This window comes from Engystomops pustulosus, chromosome 1 (genome assembly GCF_040894005.1).
Source record: "Engystomops pustulosus chromosome 1, aEngPut4.maternal, whole genome shotgun sequence".
NCBI classification, from domain to species: domain Eukaryota; kingdom Metazoa; phylum Chordata; class Amphibia; order Anura; family Leptodactylidae; genus Engystomops; species Engystomops pustulosus.
In genome coordinates this window covers 66772149-66797052 of record NC_092411.1, presented here as the reverse complement: position 1 = coordinate 66797052, position 24904 = coordinate 66772149, and the positions used below count along the sequence as shown (strand labels likewise).

General features: G+C 43.3%; 2 protein-coding genes across 2 annotated transcripts in view; one reads left to right on the top strand and one right to left on the bottom strand.

Moving 5' to 3' along the window:
- Positions 1 to 13799: 13799 nt before the first annotated feature.
- RPL6 (ribosomal protein L6) lies at positions 13800 to 18507 on the bottom strand. The gene is made up of 6 exons (XM_072142752.1): positions 18333 to 18507; positions 18150 to 18248; positions 17922 to 18065; positions 16492 to 16540; positions 16114 to 16298; positions 13800 to 13990 (listed from the first exon to the last, which is right to left on the bottom strand). The coding sequence occupies exons 1-6, from the start codon at positions 18480 to 18482 to the stop codon at positions 13838 to 13840; spliced, it is 780 nt and encodes a 259-aa protein (XP_071998853.1). The 5' UTR covers positions 18483 to 18507; the 3' UTR covers positions 13800 to 13837.
- Positions 18508 to 19384: 877 nt separating this feature from the next.
- PTPN11 (protein tyrosine phosphatase non-receptor type 11) overlaps positions 19385 to 24904 on the top strand; it is a 41543-nt gene continuing 36023 nt past the window's right edge. The window contains exon 1 of the mRNA XM_072142739.1: positions 19385 to 19931. Within this exon, the coding sequence (XP_071998840.1) occupies positions 19918 to 19931 (14 nt within the window). The 5' untranslated portion in view covers positions 19385 to 19917. The remainder of the gene's footprint in view (positions 19932 to 24904) is intronic.

Below are 24904 nucleotides of genomic sequence, written 5' to 3'. Positions count from 1 at the left end.
CCAGAATCCGGCCGTTTCTGACATTTGAAACTTCTAAAATGCTAATTGTTGCACTTATTCACTCTCGACTAGACTACTGTAACTCCCTACTAATCGGTCTTCCACTCTCTAAACTCTCTCCTCTTCAATCTATTCTTAATGCAGCAGCCAGGCTCGTCTTTCAGGCCAAACGCTACACGGATGCCTCCAGTTTGTGCCAATCACTGCACTGGCTACCTGTCTCCTTCCGTATTCACTTTAAAATAATAACCCTCATCCACAAAGCTCTGAATAATGCTGCACCTCCCTATCTCTCTTCTCTCATCTCAGTCTATCACCCTTCCCGTGCTCTTCGATCTGCCAGTGACATTAGATTAATATCTACCTTAATTCGAACCTCCCATGCACGTATCCAGGACTTCTCCCGAGTTGCACCAATTCTCTGGAATGCCCTTCCCCAGACTCTGAGACTAATACCCACCCTCCAAAGCTTCAAACGTGCTCTTAAAACCCATCTCTTTAGGCAAGCCTATCACACTCGCTAACTGCATGAAATGTCAACTCTCCCTTTACTAATCCATCCTATGTCCTATCTCCCATCTGTTATCTGGCAAACAACTGATATATACCAAGCTCCAGGCTTCTCTGCAGTCTTTTTCACCTAGGACCCTGTAAATAAGATGGCGGCTGATGGCTGGTTCAAGCAGCAACATCGTTGTTTAGTAAATTATTTATTAAATTATTTTATATTGTTCCCTTATAAAGAATGGCTGGACCTTTTTACAACCTCTTGTGTCACCCCCTCATCCTCATAGTCTGTAAGCTCTTGTGAGCAGGGCCCTCACTCCTATTGTTCCATATGACTGTTTGTTCTTTGTAATGTAATATAGTTGTATATGTCCCTTATGATTTGTAAAGCGCTACGGAATTTGATGGCGCTATATAAATAAAGATTATTATTATTATTATTATTATTACAATAGGGGATACCAACCCCAAAATGGTAACACTGGAAAAAGCATATCATCCCATTTAAAAAAAATGCCATCACATGGCCCCAATAACGAAAAAGCTAAAATTTTATAGCCTACAAAAGGGGCCATTGAGGAAACTAAAATCCTGGCAGCTGCAGGGTGCTCCTTCCCTCCTGCGCCTCGCTGTGCGCCCATAAAACAAGTCACGGCCACATGTTGGGGGTCTCTGTACTCGGGAGAAATTGCATAACAAATTGTAAGGTGGGTTTTCACTTTTTTTTCTTTTGGAAATGTGTAAATTTTAGGGCTAAATGAAAGTATAACCGACACAATTTGACCATTTTAAAATTTCACCTCCATTTTGATTCAATTACTATGAAGATCTCAAGAGGTTAACAAACTTCCTAAAAGCTGTTTCTGATAGTTTGAGGGGTGCAGATTTGGGTTTGGGTTGGTTCTATAGGGGTTTTTTAATGTTAATTATTTAAAATTTAATTCAAAACAGTATTTATCCCCAAAATAGTAAATTCGGAAAATCGATATTCGATTTGTAAGGCACATGACATCAAAATAAACTATCCAGACATTTAAAAAATGATGAAAATGTAAAGTAGACATATGGGAAATGTTATTCAGCAACTTATTTAGGTGGTAAATCTATCAGCCTGAAAACGCAATGATTTAGAATTTTAAAAAATTCATCATTTTTTCTTTATTTTGTAAATAAACGCAAAACTTATCAGCCAAAATTTACCACTAAAATGAAGTACAACATGTGGGGAAAAAAAACTCTCTCAGAATCGCTTTGATAAGTAACAGTATTCAAAAGTTATAACCATATAAAGCGACGCATGTCAGAATACAAAAAAATCGGGCTGAGCCTTAAGCTATAAAATGGCTGTGTCTTTAAGGAGTTAATAATAATACCAAAGCGATGGATTATGCTAAGCAATAGTGTTATCCCTCAGTACCGCTCGGCGTATATCAATAGGAAGTGCCCTCAGAAGTTCAAGCTCATCTGGTCACAATGGTTGAACTCACACACTGCCGTACGATTGTCTACATTTCTATGCCCTGTTAGCACAGGGTAGATATAGGTGGGTTTTTCTGTCTGCACATTCAGTGGGGAAGATTTATAAAAAGTGTCCTAAGGTTAGACTGTGCAGAGTTAGACTAGACAGTCTTATTCAGTCTATTCATAAGAGTCTGGTGCTGGATGATAAATCTGTCCTAGTATAAGACTGTCTAGTCGTACTCTGCACCTCCTATTAGTTGGCTTACATTACGCCAGAAAGTTAGGACGAAATTTTGTCGGGTCAGGAGGATTTCTGGCACACGGACCTTTTTGGTGCTAGACCACGCCCCCTCACAAGCCACTCCCCTTTGTTAAGCTAGTCATAGGAAAGCCAGAAAACTGTCTAAAACCCTTTATAAATGTGGTGCAGACAGTTTTCTATGACAAACTATGACAGCATTCTGTTTTTAGCACCTGTGTAAGCCAAAACAGAAAGCAAGACCAGCTTCAGCAACAAACAAAGGTTCATACAGAGTAGTGCAACCATGGAGAGTAGGTCACGGTAAGTGAAATATTGTCAGTGGAGTTGAAGACTGTGGACAGCACAATAACAGTGAGATAAGAGTCTTAGCTGCTAAATGGACATTCACAAGGAGTTTAGCTTTATTCTTACCCAATCCTATAGGGCAGTGGTGGCGAACCTATGGCACTGGTGCCAGAGGTGGCACTCGGAGCCCTTTCTGTGGGCACTCAGGCCTTCACTCCAACACAGAGTTTGCCAGCTATTACTTAAGGCTTTCTCCTGTGATCCAATACAGCCCAGGACATGCCATGCTCAGCGCTATTTGGCTGCCAGGACTACATGAGGATAAAGGAGGTGACGATAGAAATGGATTGTCATTGGAGCTCCCACTCTGGGTCCCCTGATTCTTCCTCTTCAGGGGACCCTGGAGGGATGATACAATCCAAATTTCCCCATCATCTTTCTATTGTATTGATGAACTCAGGACGCCAATACGATTAAACCTGTGATACAGCAGGGATCAATAAGTTACCACTTAAATTGTCTTGTTGGCACTTTGTGACATATAAGTGGGTTTTGGTTGTAGCTTGGGCACTCTGTCTCCAAAAGGTTCGCCATCACTGCTATAGGGGCAGACCTAGAAAAACACCATTGGATCCAAAACTACTGAAGTTTTCAAGATTGACTCTATAAAAGGGGAGGATACTTGGACAGTAAAAACAGCACAGTGACCGGAACCTGGACAACAAACTTACTATATATATAATATATATATCACAACCATATTTGCCTACAATTTGGTGTAAGCATTCCAGCTCTTCACCCAAGTGTAAATATGGTACCACATAAGCATGCAAGCTTTCTCATTTGGGAAGCTAAGTTGTTGGAGCAACAGTGGGGAAACATACAACAGTGCCTGCTGCATGTTCCTTTTCAGCCCACCACTTATCTAGATTGTCAAGGCTTTTAATTGTATAAATCTCCCCCAAGATTTGTTCTACACATATGTATTTATGTACATTGTTGCATTTCCTATTGCAATATCGCCACCTAGGGAACATAGAGCATATTTATGTGACCAGTCCAATCACTTTGTTCCACAAGTTCCAGCTTTTGTCCAGGTATAGACCATAAAGATGTATCACTTGCTCCAGTCAATGTGACCAGCAGTAACATTAACACTACTTTTCTATTATGGTTAAAGTTCCTTTAGTGCTTTGTATACAGGTCTGAAAACAAACATTTAGCAGGGCTTGTACGGCAGTTTTTCGGTGGACAAGCCCTGTAATAATCACAATGACTTGCATACTGCCAGTAATAGCGATTATTGTCCCCTTCACATCAAGTGGGCATGGAGGGAGCACACTCACTATAGCCTCCTGATGTATCTACTACGGAAGGGTGTGCTGGGCATCCATCATACACTGACATATGATAAATACACTGCTCCCCCCCCCCATGTGTAGCTGAGCATGTTACTATGTATTGATAGTGTGTACTGGAATGAGAACAGCAAGGATTGTTACCCTCTGTAGTACATGAAAGTGCTCATTAATTTCTGTGGGTCCTGTCATAGTACACTAATTTCAGGAGGCATCAGCATGGCACGTGTAGAATGGACCGTTAAGGTTGTAGGAACTGGCTTTCCCTGTATAGAGTCTCCGAGCAATTGTCGCTTTGGACGCCTTCCTCCCCTTGTTTTTCCCGAATATGCCAAGACTCGGTGTAAATATTTACTAACACTGAATCTTGCATCCAGCGAGTGAAATATAAGTTTTTTGTCTAAAGATGGGTTCTTGCAGAAAGATGGTAAGATTTCCCGATTTTTGTGGAAACTGGAGACCACCTTGTGATATTAGTCTGCCTGAAGAAAAGAACGTTTGAAAGCACACTTTATTAATTATATTTAAAACTGGGCCTAATGTACCCAAAAGGATAGATCAACAAACAGGCTTTTGTGCACACTAGCCGGATAAAGTGGGGGTTGCATTTATTCAGTGTAGCTCAAGTGTGCACAAAACTAAATAGGGTGAGGAGGCTGTGCTAAAATGACATTTGTCACTATTGCCTGAGTTTTTACTCCTGTAGCACATCAATCACCCCACCAGTACATATGATTAGTTGTCGTTGGCTGAACAGTATTCACACCGTAACAGTCACATACACGCCTAACCTCCTTGCCTTACGCGTTTCTACATGAACTTATTTATTAACCCACGCGTCATCAGAGGCAATCAGAGTTCTTATTAGGCTTAGACAAAGGTGCTAACACAGACAGTTGGCTTGCTACATTGTTGCACCAAACTGTCCGTGTCTGGCATTAGGGCGGCCTATAAAATATAAGCCTGAGATGAAGGTTTGTCTTTATCAAAGGATACAAACTTTTTCCAGATGTTATGGTATATTGTAAAGGTGACAGGCTTCCTACTTCTTCAGGGTTTTATTGCTGCTGGAGGAAAGCCCGAGACCTTAAAGGGAACCTACCACCACGACCGTGCGCACGCAGCGCCGAAGCGTCTTCTGCTCTGAAGTTTAAAAAGTCTTAAAACCGCGATACCGCGGTTTATAACACTAACGAAAGTAAGTACCGGCACCAGCTCACCCTGAGCTGGTGCTCGGTACTTACAGCTTACCCCTACCATTGTAAGTGGCAGGTTTCCTTTAATATGTAAATTTACTTATGCGGCTACTGGGGCGTGGAGTGGCCAGGCACGAGGCTACACGGCACGGCTACTCCACGTCCCAGTAGCCACGTTACTCCTCCTACCCTGTCTGTGCGTCGCGCAGCATCCGACCAGCCGGGCGCAGCTGCGCAGAACGCCAGCATGTCGGGCGAGGGCGCACAGCTACGAGGAGCTGTGCACCGAACACACAGGGTAGGAGGAGTAACGTGGCTACTGGGGCGTGGAGTAGCCGCGCCGTGTAGCCTCGTGCCCGGCTACTCCACGCCCCAGTAGCCGCAAAAGTAAATTTACATATTAAGGGAATAAAGTTTATTAAAAGTTAGCGGGGACGTGAGGATTAGCTCTAAAAAGGGCTATCCTCACATCCCTTACATCCACCTACCACCCGATCTACCTTTATAGGTAGAATTGTGGTGGTAGGTGCCCTTTAAGAATTTGGACTCAGTTTCAATGCTGATAATTGCAGTCTTCCTGGATCCGGATGTTGAATAGGACCTTGGAACAGAAAGTTCTTTGATATTAGATGGATAACCGGATCTTTGGCCAGTTCGGGCACACTAGAATTATTTTCAGCTTGTCACGATATATTTTCTTTTGCCATCATGGGAATGGGGGATATGAGAGAGGCAATGTTACAAGCATGATAGAATGCATTCAGATGTTCTCTTGATTCTCATGCTTCCAGAGAATAGAAATTGTGACATTTGGAGTTCTCTCTGAGGAATACCTCTGATAGACTTATTTGCCACAAGAGAGATGTTAAGTAATGAAAAAATCTTCCAACTTATACTCTACTTCTTCGGGAGATTTCTCTTCCTGCTGAGAAAATATTCCTCTTTGTTCTCTGTCGCTTTTCAGTGGGTATCTGAGATGGAGAGAATGTTTCCCACTGCCTTTTAGATAGAACACAGGCATAATGATGTCCAATAGTATTAGGTGGTGGCGATGGGCCAGATGGGTGGTATTGGATTTTAGAGCTTCACAGACTGCCCGAGTTCCCGATAAGATTGAGGATTACCTGGACAGACTTTCTGCACAAGGGCCTTGGGCAAGCTGATGTGGGAAGAGTGTACCCCACCCATATATGGATGATTTTACCAAATCACTCCTCTCCTTAGATTTTCTTCCTTAAAGGGGTTGTGTCACCATAGCAAATGGCTGTAATTGGGTCCAATGCATTGTGACAAGTACTTTCACCATTTACACTTATTACAAAATCTGCAGCCTTACTGAGATAACTCCTTTTGTCCTGGTTGCTGGCGCCCCCTGCTGGTAGCTGTTTCCCGTCCTGAGTTACAGCTGATATGGCCTAGTCTGCGCACAGGGATTCCCCCAGCTGCTCTGCACTACAGATCACTCCACAGGCTTACAGCTCCTCTCCACACTGAGAGATCACCTGACACACTGCAGCCAATAGGAGGTGTGAGAGGAGGAGGGGCAGAGATTGTGCTGTGATGGCCACTGCTTACCAGCTCCACAGGAGCCTACAGCAGCAGATACAAGGTAACTGCAGCCAGACAGACATGACTATCTGCTGCACAGAGGAGTCCTCCCCTAACATGGATCATAGCAATGTAGCAGCCCTCTCCTCCCTCCACCATTAGTCAGGTCACACAGGAGCCTACAGCAGCAGATACAAGGTAACTACAGCCAGACATGGCTATCTGCTGCACAGAGGAGTCCCCCATAACATGGATCATAGCAATGTAGCAGCCCTCTCCTCCCTCCACCATTAGTCAGGTCACACAGGAGGCTGCAGAGATAACACAAGTAACAGGCTGAGCTCTGACCTCTCCTGATGCAGTCCTCCTCTTGTAATCTTCACTCCTGACTGTCCCTCCATGTTACACTGCTGTCCTGCAAAGTGACCCCTGTCCCTGACTAGCAGGGAAGTAGCTAAAGATTAGCAACATGTGAGAAGCTGTCAACTATTTATCTATCCAAGTCCTATTATCTATCACCTCTCATCTTTCTATCCATCCATCCATCTCATATCTACCTATCTCATATCCATCTACCTAGATATCTCATAAATATCTATCTATCTATCTATCTATCTCATATCTATCTAGTGATTTAGTTGCAATTCCTTACAAAATACACAGAAATAGATGCAATCAACATACAAAAATACAAAAGTTTATTAGGAAAAGTAATAAAAACAACTGAAAAGGTCCATGTTATTGCACATAATTTTGTACAATCAGTGCATACAAGTAGAGCAAAACAATGTATTCTCACAGCATCATGTTAGGTCACGCGGACAGTAAAGTGTTAATATGTCGGAGGTTTAGAAAAATACAGCGATGGCAAACTCCATGCGTATCCTCACTTCGAAGTGACTTCCTCAGGGGTAAGTGTCACTTTGGAGTGACAATACACGTGGGGTTTGCCTCCACTGCACCCACCTAGACTTCCGCCATGCATGTCAGCCTGACCGACCATGATGCTGTGAGAATACATAGTACATGTGTACTATGTGCAGTGTCCTGTGTAGTGTGCAGGGGGTACCAGATTCAGGAATTCTGGCGCACGTTCTTCATGAATCTGGTGCCCCCTGCACCAACTTTTTTTGGTGCACTTTTAACATGGGGCGTATGACACATTTCTATTGGACTTCTATTGGATCAGTAAATGCAGGGACTATTTGAGCACAGCAGGTGGAAGGAGACTCTGAAGGCTGAGCGCTCTGTAGCACTGAGTTGTGCAATAACTGCCGCTGTCAGTGCTGTGCATGTGCCTGGCCCCTCCCACATCTGCTTCTGTGTGGAGCAGAATAGAGGCTGAACAAGCATCATAATAACAAATAGAGAGGCATCTTTAATTTCAGGTAACCATTACAAATAGATTTTTGAAATATTTTAACCTCTGACAGCTATTTGTAGTCAATTGTTTCATGGCATAACCCCTTTAAGCCGTCAATGAAGATGGAACCACAATGGAAGATACTTCTTGCCAGATGAGAAGATGGGAGGTAGAAGAGAAGGACGAAGATGGAGCAACGTATCTTGTGGGATCGAATTCTATCCTGTAGCCGTGGCTGATTATGTCCAGGATTGGAGGTTATTTCTTGCCACTGTTCCCGAAATCTAACACTTTCACCCCAACCGTGACATCATATTGTTTCTGTTTGGGTCAGAAGGGGTAGTGAGGGATAGCTCCAGCAGCCCTGTTTCCCTTTGTGTTCTTAAAGCCACGAAAGAAAAGGGGACGACATAGTTTTGTTTTTGAAGGAATGTCACCACGCCATTGTTTGAGCCAGAGCAGCTCCCTTAGCTGAAGAATGAATACCTTCGGCAGAGGCTTCTACTACAAAGCTGTGGCGGATTTCAGAAGTGGAAAATTTTCCAGGATAGTTTTTCTAGGTGCCCATTTTCAGATTCCAGTTTCCCTAACCAGCAGAGTAATGTTCTTGCTACTAATGTAGCAGTTAAAATTAGACTAACCTGAGCAATTGAAGTTTCCCAGGCTTTCTTTAAGAGGGAGTCCGATTACCTATCCATAACATCACAAAGTTGGGCTGCGTCCTCGAATGGGAGGTCTGTCTTAAACTCTTTTGTGATCAGTAAGTCTACTTTTAGGCAGGTGTTTCAGATTTTATTCATTGGGATCAAATATCAGCTGCAGCTTTTAGGACACAAGAACTTTTCCTTGATCCTTCCATTTTTCTGCAATTTAAGGCAGTGGCTCTCAACCTTTGTAATGCTGTGACCCCGCAATACAGTTACTCATGTTGCGGTGACCCCAAACCATGCGATTTGCAGTAAAAACACAATAAAATCGTGGCTCCAAAGGCTTTAGGCGACCCCTGTGTTTTGGTCGTTCGACCCCTGCTGGGGTCACGACCCACAGGTTGAGAACCACTGCTTTATAGGGAACCTGTCACCAGGAGACCCATTTTTAGCACTCCCCCAGTCCCCACAGGGCATAGTACATACACTGCCAGTGTTTTTGTATTAAAAATTGGTTTTACAGAAAAAAAGATATGTTATATTGTACCTTTCATTAGCATCTGCTGTGTGACTAGGCAGTTGCCTTTTGGGAGGAGCTGGAAAGGAGCAGTCCCCCTCCCACCCTTGGGAAACAGCTTCTCCATGTGACCTTTTCAAATATATAAAAACACCCATCACTGGGCTTAGCGACACCCCCTGCTCCTCTACAGCCAATCCCAAGTGAGGGGAGTTATTCATATATTTGAAAAGGTCACATGTTTCCCAAGGGTGGGGGGGGGGAACTGCTCCTTTCCAGCCCCTCCCAATTGGCAACTGCCTTGTTACTGTATTCGTAGAACTTGCTACGGCAAACTTGCAACATACCCCCATATGCCTTTTAAAGTAGGTGTTTGACTTCTAGCCTGGTCGCTGTAGGTCACGTAATATTGGGGTGGAAAGGGCGTGTTTATGCTTAAGTTCCAGGGTTGAGACCCGTTCGAGTGCCATTCGCAGTGTGTGGGCCTTTTCACATTTAAGGCAAGCACCATGTCTAATGAAGACCCCCAGATATAGCCTTTGAGGATCTCCCACTGTGTCAGTGCGTGTGCGGTGTCCGACACATGGTCTGAGGTAAATTGGGTTACGTGCTGGAGATTTCCGCAGTACACAGTGGGTCGAGGAGAAGAGATTCATTAAGTCTCCAAAGCCACTCTTTCCTATTGAGGAATGGGAGTTTAAGTGTGCAATAGACTGGAGCATGGTCGGAGAGAATAATATTTCCGATTGAGGGAGAAGATAGCCACTGTAGTGCGCTATGTTGGATAAGGACATAGTCCAGTCTACTGTAAACCATGTGGGGGGAGGAGAAGAAGCTATAATCCCTATCCGATGGGTGCTGCAGTCTCCAAGCATCACACAGCTGAAGTTGGAGGAGGGAGCGTTTGAACTTTCTCAGGGCGGAGTAGGGGATGCTCGATCTACCCGTGGAGTTGCCCAATGTGGGGTCTAGAGTTAGATTAATGTCACCCCTCAACACAAGTGTCCCCTTGATTAGGGGTGTTATGTCATCTAAAAGCTTGGTGAGGAAGGGGACCTGGTGCTGGTTTGGGGTGTAGATGTTGAGAATGGAAAATGAGTGTCCACTCACATTCAGGTTGAGGAGCATATATCTGCCATTGGGATCAGTCGTGTAGTCCACGACAGAGTGGGGGAGTGATTTGTGTAGGGCAATAGCTATGCCCCCTGAGCGTGATTGTGGATTATTTGCGTAGAACCATGAGGTGAAGTGTTTATGTCTAATGTTGGGTGCATGTCCCGTCTTAAAATGGGTTTCTTGTAGGCATAGGACCGCTACCCTCTGTCTGTGGAAATAGTGAAGTACCTGCGACCGTTTTGGGGGGGGGGGGGGGGAGTTCAGTCCCTGTGCGTTGAAGGATGCAATCCGTAGTTCCGCCATCTGCAGAAAGAGAGTCTTCGCCCGCGTTTTGCAACAGTCCGGCTGCCTCCAGGTGAGGGGAGGTGGATGGGATAGGTAAGGGGTTGTAGAAGGAGGAGGGTGGTGGAAAAAAAAAAAGAGGGGGGGGAAAGGGAGAGAGAGAGGAAAAGAGGTTAGAACCAGAAATAAGGTAAACAAGCAGCGCCTAGGAGAGGTGCCGCAGCGTTAACTAACAGCCGAAGCTAATAGGGAAATCGGGTAGCACCAGGTGTCAACCGAAGACCCTTATACCTATTCGGGGTGTGTAACAGTAGAATCGGAGAGCTGTTACCGATATCTCAGCACATAACTAGGACTAGAGGCATTACATTCTAACGGAAGGGGAAAGCGGAAAACAAAGACAAGTGAGGGGATATTCCTGAAATCTGAATAGGGTTAACGTATCACGTATGATTGTGGAACAGATGAGACATGTTGTTGTTTGTCTCTGGACGGGATAGGCACGTGGGTTGAGAGTCCTTCAAGGCGAAGAATCAGGCTGCAAAGGGGGGGAGCCCCTTGTTCCATTCCTTCCAGCGGACATCTGACGTTTTCGTGGACCCTTCCTGGGGTGGCCCAATGGTGTGAGATTGGCAGATGAAGCTAATGAGGGTAGGGCTGATGGGGGAAGGTATGTGGGCCAGTGGCCCAGAGTAACTGGTGGTAGGTGTAAGGCATGGAGGAACGGCTTCAAATCAACCGGGGATCGGAGAGTGACATCCTTTCCCTCAGAGCGGACATGCATGGCAAAAGGGAAGCCCCATCTGTAGGGCAGGTTGTGATCTCTCAGTACATCCAGAAGGGGTCGCACGGCGGCTCGTTGTGCCAGAGTGAACATGGAGAGGTCTGGGAGGATCTTAAGTGCTGTTCCTTGGTAGAGGACTTGTTTCTGATTCCTTAATTTTGACAGAATCTGCTCCTTGAGAGAGTAAAAGTGAATCCTACATACCACATCTCTTGGGGTTTGTGCGTTCGGGTCCGGGGGCGTAGGGCTCGGCGAGCTCTGTCAATTTCTATGTGCGTAGAGGGGGGTTTGCCCAGGATTCCGTTGAAAATTTCAGTGATGGTAGAAAACAAGGCTGCGGCCTGGACAGATTCAGGGAGACCTTTGATACACAGGTTATTACGTCTGCTCCTGTTTTCTATATCGTCCATATGTTGTTGCATTGCGTGGATCTGTAAGTGGAGTTGTTGAATCGTGTCTTGCATGGCTTTCAGGCTTAGTATAGTAGAGGATTGCGCTTGATCTAAGTCGTCAACTCTGGTCGTCAGTGAAGTAACGTCAGAGCGCAAACTGGCAAATTCCTGTCGGCATTCTGCAAGGATCTGTGCAGCGAAATGTGACATGTCCTCCTTGGTCGGCAGGGAAGAGAGCAAAAGGACTTGATGTCCTGGATGGTGGGGAGTTTGTCTTCCTGTGGAGGTGCAGACTCTGTAACAGGTGGGAATTGAGGGCAATCATCTGCCATGTGCCTGGGTTCGCATGTCTGGAGCTGGGAGCCAGAGGGAGAAGGCAGTAGCCATCTGAAGGTTCAGGGGTTACCCATAAGTACATGCATACTGTTGGAGGGGGCCAGGTGTTTCATGGTGTGCGCTGGTGTCCCTACAGGGGTTAAGGCTGTGGGCTCAGAGGAGTGGGGTGATTGTACTCCTGCTACAGGACCAATATTGCCTGTACTCACTGTATCCTGGGTGGATTCGGGCTGCACATGCCCAAGGAGGGAAGCAGCGCCACTGTGTGCTGCAGCACGTCTGGTTGCACTGCAGTGGCTTCCTGTGCCCAGTGCTGCTGTGAGTTGCATGGGGACTCGCAGACGTGTGCTGGGGCCGCCTCTTGATTGGAGCAGGGTTCAGGCGGCAGCGGATTAACTGCGGAGGGCTCCGATACCGGGGAGCCGTGCTGCCAGAAGAGGAGGCGGCTCTACTCCGGGGTGCTGTCATTCCAGCACGGGTTCGGCTATCATGGGACCGCGTGATGATCGCAGGTAGGGACATCCCGGGCTGCGGAGTTTTGCCCCTGAAAATTGCCCTATTGTGGCTTTGGCGGGTTAAATTGGGCTTTCTTTAAGCCCTTTCCCATTATATTTATGCCAGGTATGCTGGATAAGTGCTGGGGTAACAGAGGAGCTCAGTAGCGTGCATCCTCACTCTAGCATAGCTAGGCCACGCCCCTAAAACACATTTATATGATGTTGAAAATGCATTAAAGGTCTAAGGGAAATTCCAGCCATTACTTGGATGTGTAGCCACATGGCAGTTCATTGAAGGGAAGGTGCGCCATTCAGAGCAGATTTGCCATGTCACATTGTATATAGGCTATAGCATTTTTTTAATTTTTGCTAGTGTGGACATAGGAGGGTTTATTGAGATTCACAAAACAAAATAACCATTCTGCTTTTGTTTTTAGCATTTTTTGCCCTATTCACCATATTGTAAATAATATTTTTATTCTATGATGCATTACACTTATGGCAATACCTCATTTATGTAGTGTTTATTTGCCAGTTTTACTAAATGAACAAATTGAGAATCTCATTTGTAGCATCTATTTTTTTCAGAGGTACAGCTGCAGTACATTTCTGTTGACAGTGCTGGTTGAGGGCTTATTTTCTTTGAAGAGTTTTCAGTTGCATCAATTCGGGCAGCAACTTTGATGATTCTTTTTATCAGTTTTTGTGAAATGCTAAGAGTCAAAATGTTTTGCATATTATTGAGATTATAGACATAGCAAAACTAATTATGTTTTTTTTTTCTGTTTTCTACCTGGCAATTTTTTTTTTTTAAAGAAGCAAGGAGTTTCAGGGACTATGAATAGAAGTGGAAATTAAAAAAAAAAAAAAAAAGTTTTCAACTTTAACAAGCAATACGCTGATCACTTGTTCAAATCCCTGCAATACAAATAAGTTACAGTCCAATGTAACTGACTGAGCATGCTGACACTAGGTGCATGCTAGACCACAGCCTGCAAGTGGTTAAGACCCACAATCAGAGGCATCTCCAGTCCTGGGCCAGTTGCAATATACAGCCAAGACCTGCAGCTTCTGGCACAGCTTGTGCACCAGAAGAATGACACAATAGTGTTGCATGGTGGTCAAGTCGCTGCCAGTGAAGTACTATGAAGTCATGCATAGAGATTCACTTAATGATTTTCTAAGATTTCATTTGATGAGAAGAGGCTCCATATTGGAAATTGGGATTTCATACACAATACACAAGTAGAAGATTTACATCTTTTAATAACCAACTGGAAAGATTCTTAAAAGACCAGTTTATGTGGATACATTCCGTTTGACAGAGAGAACACAGAGCGCAGGTATCCACGAAGTTGGGACTCTTTCTTGATGATAGGCAGGAGCTGAGCATCAACAAACTTCTGATCTGCTTTGCGCTGTTGTGTAACTGCATATTTCTAGAGAACAAATGAAACAAGAGTCAGATACTAATCTGAAAGCATTTAGGGTTTTAAAGGAACTGTATTACCAGGATGAAGGATTTTAAACCAAGAACACTGACATAATGCCGTTCGCCCCCCTGACAGGATCCAATCTTGTAGCTTAATTTGCTTTTGTTTTAAGAAAATAAAGACTAACAAATATGCTAATGATCCTGAGGGGCTCAATTAACAGCTATAGAGCCCAGGGCCCCTCAGACTCACTTGCATCATTTTTAACCCCTTAACGCTCTGCGCCGTAGCTCTACGGCGCAGAGGTATTAGGGATGTATGAAGAGGGCTCATGGGCCGAGTCCTCTTCACACAGAGGTGGGGGTTGTTGCATATCGCAGCAAACCCCCACCGCTAATAACCGCGGTCGGTGCTTGCACCGATCGCGGCTATTAACCCTTTCAATGCAGCCAACTTTTTTTTTTTTACGATCGCCGCGCCCCCGATCGGTTGCCATGGTAGTCTCGGGTCTTTGTTTGACCCGAGACTATCTGGCATCTGCAGATTCGTTACATGGCTCATTGTAATGAATGTGCTGCAAAAATGCCATATATTGCAATACAGAAGTATTGCAGTATATGGTAGGAGCGATCTGACCATCTAGGGTTAATGTACTCTAGATGGTCTAAAAAATAGTGAAAAAAATAAAAAAAATTTATAAAATATTAAAAATTCAAATCACCCCCTTTCCCTAGAACGGATATAAAACAAACAGTAAAAATCAAACATATTAGGTATCGCCGTGTCCCAAAATGCCCGATCTATCAAAATATAAAAACGTTACGGGCGGCGGTGACCTCCGAGGCGGGAAATGGTGCCCAAATGCCCGAAATGCGACTTACACCTTTTTACATAACATAAAAAATGAAATAAAAAATGATCAAAATGTCGCACAGACCTCAAAATGATAGCAATGAAAACATTGCCTCATTTCGCAAAAAATGACCCCTCACACATCTCCGTGCGCCAAAGTATGAAAAAGTTATTAGCGTCAGAAGATGGCAAAATTTTTTTTTTTTTGTACACATTCGTTATTTTTGAAAATGTATTAAAAAACACAATAAAACCTATATAAATTTGGTATCACCGCGATCGCACCGAACCAAAGAATAAAGTAGGCGTGTTATTTGGAGCGAAGAGTGAAAGTAGTAAAAACTGAGCCCACAAGAACGTGACGCGTGTGCGTTTCCCCCCCCCCCCCAATTTTTCCACAGCTTCGCAGTACACGGCATGTTAAAATAAATAACATTACGGGAAAGTAAAATTTGTTACGCACAAAATAAGCCCTCACACAGGTCTGTACACGTAAAAATGAAAAAGTTATGGATTTTTGAAGAGCGAGAAGTGAGCCGAAAAACCCTGCGTCCTTAAAGACGGTTAAAGACTCTTTGTAAAATCAAGGGCACAAGCAGCTAAAGTAAGATGGGATCCTGTCAGAGAAGGTTCACACCAGTATGTCAGTGTGCTTGGTTTACAATCCTTGATCCTGGTGGTATATGTCCTTTAAACGCACCTGAAATTATACATGAATACATTTTAAGCACAAAGACAATGTAGCCTTAGGCCACATTAATTGTAGCCTGGCCAGGATGTAGCATAATTATTTTTTACAGCAAAATCAGATACAGAAAACGTACTACCTACTATAATACAAGCAGTTGTGGTGGTTCACCCTCTCCAAGTGGGCACTTTAATGTTGGCATATCATAATGTCCTTAACCCTCCTGGCATACCATTCTACTTCATGAACTGCCTGGTCTAGAATTTTGCCACAGCCTGCAAACTCACAAGTTGACAGGAACACCCCAAACCAACTCACCCTGCTGCATGCACACTGTGTGCAGATGGCTTAAAAGGGAACTAAATCCCAATTATTGGTTGTCCACTAGTAATAGCAATTTCAGGTCTTGTATGCCAGCAATAAATCTCCCAAATGTCTAAATGCCTCCACGAAAGCAAAAAAGCATGTGGAAATTCAACTGTACTATTAGCCAAACTGAGCATAAGATTTGTCTACAAGCCTCAAATGGTTTATTTTAAACCGAATGTTACCCAAGAGCTTTTAATTAGACCCTTATGCAGTTACTCACTTCTTTCTCCGTGTCAAAGATCTCGCCCTCCTGGTGCTTAGGTTTACGCAGCCTCTTCTTCTTGAAGTAGGTGTCGGTTAAATGTTTTGGGATCTTTACTTTAGAGATATCAATTTTGGTGGATGTGGCAATGACAAACTTCTGGTGAGCTCTTCTCAGAGGAACTCTGTTGATGGCCAGAGGTCCTGAATTATTGGAAAGGGAAAATATACAGATGTATTACAATACCCAACTAGGCGCTTAACACAACCATGCATCTTCTAAAAAGTTATCTTAATACACTTCAAAATTGAACCATAAGAATTTTAAAATAACTTTAACATTAAATTGTATATGCATTTCACGTGCTAGAAAAAAACAAAAAAACACAACATTTACCTGTAACCAAAAGGAGACCAGTGGGAAGTTGCTTCAGGAAGACAACATGCTGAAAATACAAAGATACATAAACATTTACACTTTTCCAGCAGAATATGCCTGAAGAGTTCTACTGGCATCAGAAGCCCAAAGATCTTGTAACCCAGGAACCAGTTAGACATTAGTGTGTGAAGTGTGCACATTACTAGCTATACAGGTGCCATTTCTCTTCCATACAGATACATTAACATGTGCCTCACGTTTAAACTGGCAACTTATTCCATCAAACATTTTACACAACAGTCTCGTACACCCAGAATGTTTAACTGCAGTGGCTGCACATAGGAATATTACACTGACAACTTATGCTAGACAATGCAAGAAAGGCTGAAAAGCTTTGGTAGACAAAACAGAAGGGGCTGCCTCTTAGAATAACACCATTCCTCTAACCAAACCATCAATAGTGGTCTGGAAAAACATTTTTCTGTGGAACCAACAACTGTTTTCATCTCAATGAAACCAAGTATTCAGTTTGGCTCAAACATTACTGTAAAGAAGCCACCCCACATATCAATTACAATGCAAATTTAACAAAAGAGCAAAACCCAAAGAATCAGAGTTAGGATAGAGGGAGTTTAATGTATATTCATACATTAAAAGTGGTTTACCCCCACAGCATGTTGCCTACCCCAGACAGGTCTCCAATGCTTGTTTCAAGGGATGACAGCATTTTCTATACTGTTATACAAAAGTTTAAAAACTCCTTTACACCAAACAAACTGATGAATTCCATTAAGGACTCACAACAATCCCATATCAGAGTGATGGGATCATAAAACGTGCTACAAGCAAATACCGCAAGTAAGTGCTCAGACAAACTAAGCAACTGCAGCATCCTTCACAGCAAAAACTGTCCGGCCTAAAAAGTGTAACAGCATGATCTTGCAGAGAAGTTGTTGTACATGCCACCTATATAATCTATATGGGAATGGCTGGTACTGTTTTACACAGCGATTTTCACAGAAATCTCATCTGAAAATAGTGCATCCACCAAAAACATTTTCAGATTCAAGATTAGACCCAGTTCACTCCTACATTTGGACCTCCATATTCAGTCACAAATGCAGTAATAACAGAGGTCCAACTGTGTCATTAACACGTTTATAGAGTTTAATGACAGCTTCTGTTAGGGTCCATTTTTATTACTTGAGTGGTAAACTGGACTAATGCTATTTTTTTTTGTTTCAAAAGTGATGAAAGTAACAAAAGTGAAGACAGACCAACGTAAGCCATTAAGTCCTTTGAATTTGATAGAAATTTTAATTCAACCGTTAGATTCTCTATGGTTTAGGACGCAGAAGATAACGGCGGTCCTAACCTACCTGTCACTCTAAGGACCCTTCATTACCAATCCTTTGCACCTTATTAAGCCTGCCCATGCCGGTACTTGCCTTTCCTCTGTGACGTCCATCAAGAAGAATTAGGACAGTTCCAGGGGTGATGCTGCTACGCAGTTTGCGCTTGTGCTGGCTAAAGGGTTTCTTGCCGTGGCTCAGAAGTTTGCGTGGTACATCTTCGGTGGGATAGTAACGTGGCTGGAGAGAAAAAAAATTAAGTTAAAATCAGAGACACTGTCAAGCCAAGAAATTTCCACAGCATATGCCAACTGTAAGTCTTACCAGTTTGCGCAGCTTAACGACACGTGTTCCGCCATTCTTATCTCCACCGACTGTCTTTACCACTGTCCCCTTGGGCTTCTCCCTCCTCTTCCTCTCAATCTAAACAACCAAGACACTAATTGTTACACAAACCACCAAAGAAAGTTCCCCCAAAATTAATGTAACAGGAAGGTACCTGCTTACCTTGGTTGCAGGGGCCTTGTATTTGCGCTTGTACAGAGCTTTCCTTGCAAACATTGCAGATCGGGAATATTTTCCAATTCCACGTGCCAGGGTTGGGTTGCGACTGGCATGGTGCTTTCGGACCTTCTTCTCAGCCTGTTCTCCTGCCATCTGTAATAAATGGACAGTTTGTTAGACATGTCACCACAAAATCCAAAACTGGTGCATAATGTTTATATAAGTCTCTAATCAAAATCACAAATAAACTTGTGATGCGCCCAATAGCTCTACATTCTACATGGGCTCAGCCCTAAACCAACATATAACAATAGTAAAGTAGTTACACATGAAAGTGCTACAAGGCTTATATTACACCATATGGAGGTGCCCATAGGTAGGGCTGGGAATAAGAGTATTCAGACACTGAAAAGCTCTGAATGAATGTTGTTATCTGCACTTGTTCATGTTCAGTACCAGCACATAGCAGGACCACAACTCCCAGCTTGTTTATATGAGCACTTAAAGGGAATGTGTGTATCAATAATGGGGGTAATGCCAAGTCACCACATAACAAGGTGAAGGGGTAGGGTGCGTTACAAGTTTACCAGTCATGCAGACATACAGCAGAGTTGAGTCTGTCGCTGGACACTGACAGCTTAGCAGCAGCATGGAGCAGCAGTGCACAGCGCGGAGTTCCCTCTATACAGACCGGGGAGTCCACGGCTACACGTGAGGGGACAGCGCGCACACTTGTATTACACCGCACAGGACTCCGCCATGTACCGAGCACCAGGCCGGGCCAGAGCCGGCACTAAGCGCCCATAACTGGGCCCCATCCTCATAATATCTCCTGCAGGGTACAGTACAAGTCACGTATAACAGTCCCTGCTACTCCACATGGCTGCAGAAACCCAAAGGGCCCAGGATGACATCGGATTCATCACCAGGCCCGGCTCTGACTGAACGAGATCCGCCATTCTTACCTTGGCTGAAAGGAAAAAGGATTAACATCCGGGCAATGCAAGTATAAGAAGGCGCCGCGCGACGTCACTTCCGCCGCGCGGGGGCTTCTGGGAGATGTAGTTCTGAGCCGTAGTTCGCTCTTTACCCGACTTTGACGTCACGTTGCCGCGACAGCGCCGGTAGAATTAGTTCATTCGCTCACTATAGCGTTGTAAATTATCTAGTGATAACACTGGACTGTTCCGTAAGGTGGAAGAGACGCGTATACAGATGGCCGGTGCTTGGTGTGTGTGATTCTTGCTGGTGATGTGCGCTCCTTATAGCAGTGTAGTCACAGTCCTTGGTCTGTCCAGTAGTAGTATATTGAATCGGAAGTAGTTTGTCATGACTTCGGGTGTTTAGATAAAGTTGTCGAAGGGCTGTGTGTGTCGCGGCGCGATGTGATGACGTCATAGGTGGCCGCCCGGGTGGTGCTGGAGCTGCTGCTGCTGGAGGCCTTCATCTGATCTCCACCCGATCAGTATCTGTGCGCTGCCAGACAAGGGGTTAGCTGATAGCTGGTGACTGCTGGAGGCCCAGGATCCAGCAGCCAGAGAAGAGCCGGGAGACGGGGCCAGGCAGAGCCTGCAGCTGAGCCCATACAATGACTTCCAGGAGGTGAGACTGCTCTATCACTGGCGGCCTGTACAGCCATCTATAACATCTGCTGCTGCCACCATCCTCCTCTGCTATGGAGTCCTGGCTGACACTCTGGTTGCTAGGGAAACTTTGACAACCCAGGTTTTCCATAAGATTTGTCAGACAACACATCCCTAGCAACCAGTTTCATTCACAAAACTGAGTGGGCACTCACCTTAGAGTGGGGAAGGTGCATGGGGGCTTCCCAGTACTTTTCTATTAGTTTTGTTCAATGATATTCATACTTCTATTTTTGATAATTCCTGCTGCACAGCAGATGTGTCATTATTGTGTTGTATGTTTATGACTACTAAAGAACTCTCTACAAGAGATACTGCAAACGTCTAGCAGAATGTCTACATGGCAAAGACTGCGTGAAATGAAAGAAATGATGATAAACTGCAATATCTATAGACTTCTATACACGTATATGTGTATGTAAGGAAAGAAAATACATGTACGCACACACACGCAGTCCCAGACTTCAGAAAACCCAACGACTCCTAGTTACAGACTTCTGGTGATCCTCTCAGGATGCTGGTAATTTCCTGTATTTTAGTTCCCGGCTGCAATGATCAGCTGTAAGGGTGGATTCACACTGGTGTTTTTTTCACATCGGTGATTTTCCTCTTCCTGGCTTCAGTGATTTATTTATTTTTTTTCAATGATGCCATATTGAACCACTTTTCACTCTGTCTTTCTATTGATCAATGTTGTCAGTAAATACAAAAAGGACAGGGTTCTGAAGTGTGAAAAAGCTAATGGAAAAGAAAGGATGCCTTACTGAACCAGTCTGTGTGTATATAAGCCATGTGTATAAAATGTAGAGGTCTTTTCTGAAAAAAAAGGCCTCACACGGCCACATTGAAAAAAAAAAAACTGTTCCGATTCCCCCCCCTCCAAAAAAAACCAAGCCCCCATACAGTTATAGAGACCAAAAAAAGTTATAGCTTGTCGAAGGAATTGATGGGGAAAAAAAACCCCATGGAAATGCATTAATGACACTTTTGAATATTAATTATGCTTATTCCTGGAATATACCTTTAAATAAATGTTATAGTTTGTGTAATGAAAAGTCTAACAATTTTCTGAAATATTTAATGTATCAATTGCTCAGTGCTTGTTAGATCTCTGCTTGTTGTCATTCGCTAGAAAGCTTCTATGTTTACTTCCACTGGATAGAAATCTGTCCCTGGTCATGTGATGTCACACAGGTGCACGAGCCGTTATTTTCGAAGAAAGTAATCAGAGCTGTGCACCTATGTGACATCACATGGCCAGGGACAGAGTTCTATCCAGTGGAAGTAAACATAGAAGATTTCTAGTGATCAAGCAGAGATCTACAGAAATTATCTCAAGTTTTGTATTGACTTTTCATCATACAAAAAATAACATTATTTGATGAAACAGGATTACACCTTTAAAGGAAGTCTACATATACTCCCCTATTGTCCTCTTCATCTTGATCCTGGGGGTTGTCTTCTCTAAGCTTGAGATGCCGAGATCACCTAGAAAAGAGAGTTCTAAAAAGCACGGGGACAAGATGTCCGTCGCTCTGGGCTGCTAACTATTCAATATATGGTCTATTGTTGTGGCCCTTGGGGCAGGAAAGCCATGTCTTTGCTGTAATCTCAGGCAGGAATAGGACCTGCTCTATAATTTGTGGCTCAGTCGGTGAACACATAGTGGTCGGTCCATAAAATCCAGCCGTTGCATGATCTATGATTAACAGACCAACCACAGCCATGTGCTTCAACCCTAACTTATACTATTTATATCTTTGAACTTTCTCTACATAGAACAAGTCATCTGATCATGGAGGAAGGAATTTCAATTATCAGTTATTTCTCTTATAACTAGAGCTGCCATAGTAGCCCCAGCTAAGGGTTATTAGCATCCAGGCTTGTGTTTTGCATTTTCAGCTTAAAACGGATGAATAGCATTTGTTTTCCAATTGATTTGATTGGGCTGGCAATGGTGTCCGTCAGTTCTGTTATTTGAATGGATAGTTGGACACAAACTGCTGAGCTATTTTTTTTTTCCCTCTGAGGTAACTGAAGGCCAATGGTACATTCCTTTCTGTTCTATTTTTAACCTTATTTTATATGGATGATAGGTGGTCTAGATTTGTACCAGTAGATTTGGACCATCAGTTAATCCATTTGTTATTTTTTTTATACAAGGCATGCTCCGGTTTTACATTCCCGAATTTCAAAGCGATTTCTAGTTGCCAGATCAGTGGAATTTGAAAAAAAAACAAAAAAACTCCTGACAGTAATGGAACGCATAGTATCCGTTTTTTCGAAGGGATACGTTAAAGGTATCTGTTATCAAAATAGATGCTTTGCTATTGCTTTGTGCGTCCAGACACGACAATCCGTTTTTGAAAGAATGGAAACTCGAAAACGGAAACTAGGATTTCCATTAGGGGAAATTATTACTGTGCATGGAGAGATAAACTGCACCTATCCCATGGCTGCATGATGACAACTTTTCAGAATAAGGGTGGACTCACATTGGAGTTTTTTTCACACCAGTGATTTTTCAGTGAACCCATTTTGGCTTGTAGACGCATACAGATTTTTTTTCACTGATGTCTTACCTAACCATTTTTTTCAAAGGCCCTTTTCACACTTCAGTTTAGAACTTGTTCTTTTTGTGTTTCCTGACAACTTTGGATCAATGGTAAAAAAAACTGAAGACCGTTGAAAAGAATGGTTGAGCAAGATATCAGTGAAAAATCACTGAAGTCAGGAAGAGAAAACCAATCTGTATGTGTCTATAAGTCAAAATGGGTTCACTGAACAACCACTGATGTTAAAAAAAAAATGCCAATGTGAGACCACACGTAGGCCGGTGGCACACGTGGTGTTTTGAACCCATTTTTGGGACGTTTTTAAGCAGTCCATTAAAAACGGGTTAAAAACGCCAAGTGTGCTGCTGGCCTTGGGCTGCTACAAAATAAGGGTGTTGTCAATTATTTAAGAAAAATCACAAAATTAACTTGGGTTTTCCAGGATATGAAAATCCTAGCCAATCTCTGTCATAAACAGCACCACATCAGTCCATGGGTTATTTGTAGTATTGCAGCCTAGCTTAAAGAGGACCTTTCACCACCCCAAACTTATTAAATCTAACGCTCTCTGGGCCTATACCTAACACTGTCTGCAGTTTACTCGTGGTCAAAACTGATGATGGATTCCCTTTCTGCCAAGGCAGTTTACTACATATAACAAGGAAACTCTCTATAAAAGACAAACCTTTAAAGCCACATTTGTAGCTTTATGATTTTTTGCATTGATGATTGTCTATTCTATATTTACTCACTTATGAGCAACAGTTCATGGTTTTGTATACAACTTTATATTACTACCTCTGTGTAGTTGATTTTACTGGTAATAGCACCAAACTTCTGGGGTAAAGTCAGCCAGACTTGTGAAGATCAGATGATATTGCCAGGGTTGTAGGTTTAGGGCGCTGTCCCACGTTGCGTTTGCAAACGCAGACGCAGGCCAAACCGCGCCCACCGGGGCGGTCCGCGGTCCGATCGCATCGGTGTTTTTCTATGGAAACGCCTGCGCGGCTCGTTCCCGATCGCAGGCGTTTCCATAGAAACACCGATGCGATCGGACCGCGGACCGCCCCGGTGGGTGTGGTTTGGTCTGCGTCTGCGTTTGCAAACGCAACGTGGGACAGCGCCCTTAGGCTTGGGACAAGTGCACACCCTTCTCTTCTCGTCTGTGTTCACATGTAGTGCTTGAATTTCATTTTGAAATGCAATTCAAGTACAACAGGGAAAAATGAAACTTAAAATGCAGAGGGTTTTAGACCTAAATTCTTGAATTTGGTAACTTTATTATTAAGAAGGCAAACTATGTGTTTCTAGGTGCATTATTAACGCATCCTCAGAACTGTTCAGTGAGGTGTCTGCCTGCCTGGCATAATTTTCCTGCCTAGCAAACGTACAACCATCTCAGATTAATATATATCTCTAGAAGGTTAAACATATACACAATGTAACCCACCTTATGATAAAGTCACACATGCATATTTTTATTTGTGGTTTGTGGGATATTGTCTCAATTAACAAAATTCAGAAGGTAAAACAATATCGAAAAATATGTTTTAGATGTTGCACTGACGCAGTACATTATGTTCTACATGCACTATGATGGTCGATGTCAGGGCTGTATGGAGAAAATTCATGGACTGAGCACTTTACAGGTGTCTGCTTTATTTTATGTTACTGCGGTACCTAAAAAGTGGTGGGTGCAACATCATTGGGGTCTTTGATTGTTCGCACATCTCTTTGAGATGCCTGGCCTATCATTCTAACTCATCGGTAATGCTCTGCCAGAGATGAGTAGTATGTTCACAATATACTGCAATATATTTGTATTGTATGAGCAAACAACCCCGAGGATTAAAGCACTCCAGGGGGCCTAAAATTTATTAAAGTAACAAAAAAATGTATACCGGTTTGTTAAACCTTTTTTAAATGTAAACATTTTTTATCATCTTCCCTTTCCCTATAACACGTGTAAATATAACAGAATTGTAAGTGTCACTAGGAATAAGCACCCACCTCCTAGAGATGTGCTCTGACAAAACCGTGTGTCAATCGGTGAAAAAACATCCAAAATTAAAGAAAAATAGATAACCCTCTACATAAAATGTTAAAAGATTATTATATTAAAAGGCATATGTTTTTAGGATTTTATGTTAAGGGTTTTCTATTACTAGTATAGTTATTGAATAAGTATACATTTAAGCATCTACATATAAAATAAGGACCTTTTAGGTGATTAAGTGTCCCAAATCGCCCTGTATGATTTTTAAGCAATCAGTTAAAATAAACCCCAAACTTTATACTTGCCTTGTCCTTTACACTCACCACATATGCGTTGCAGTAAGTGAAGGCGGGGTAGTACACCCTGGCTTCATTGCACAAG

Coding starts and splice junctions, on each gene's coding strand:
- RPL6 (XM_072142752.1), bottom strand. CDS start 18,482: ATGGCAGGAGAACAGGCTGAGAAGAAGGTCCGAAAGCACCATGCCAGT. Junction 18,249..18,332: donor ACAAGGCCCCTGCAACCAAG/GTAAGCAGGTAC, acceptor TTGGTTGTTTAG/ATTGAGAGGAAGAGGAGGGA. Junction 13,991..16,113: donor TCTTTGACACGGAGAAAGAA/GTGAGTAACTGC, acceptor TTTGTTCTCTAG/AAATATGCAGTTACACAACA.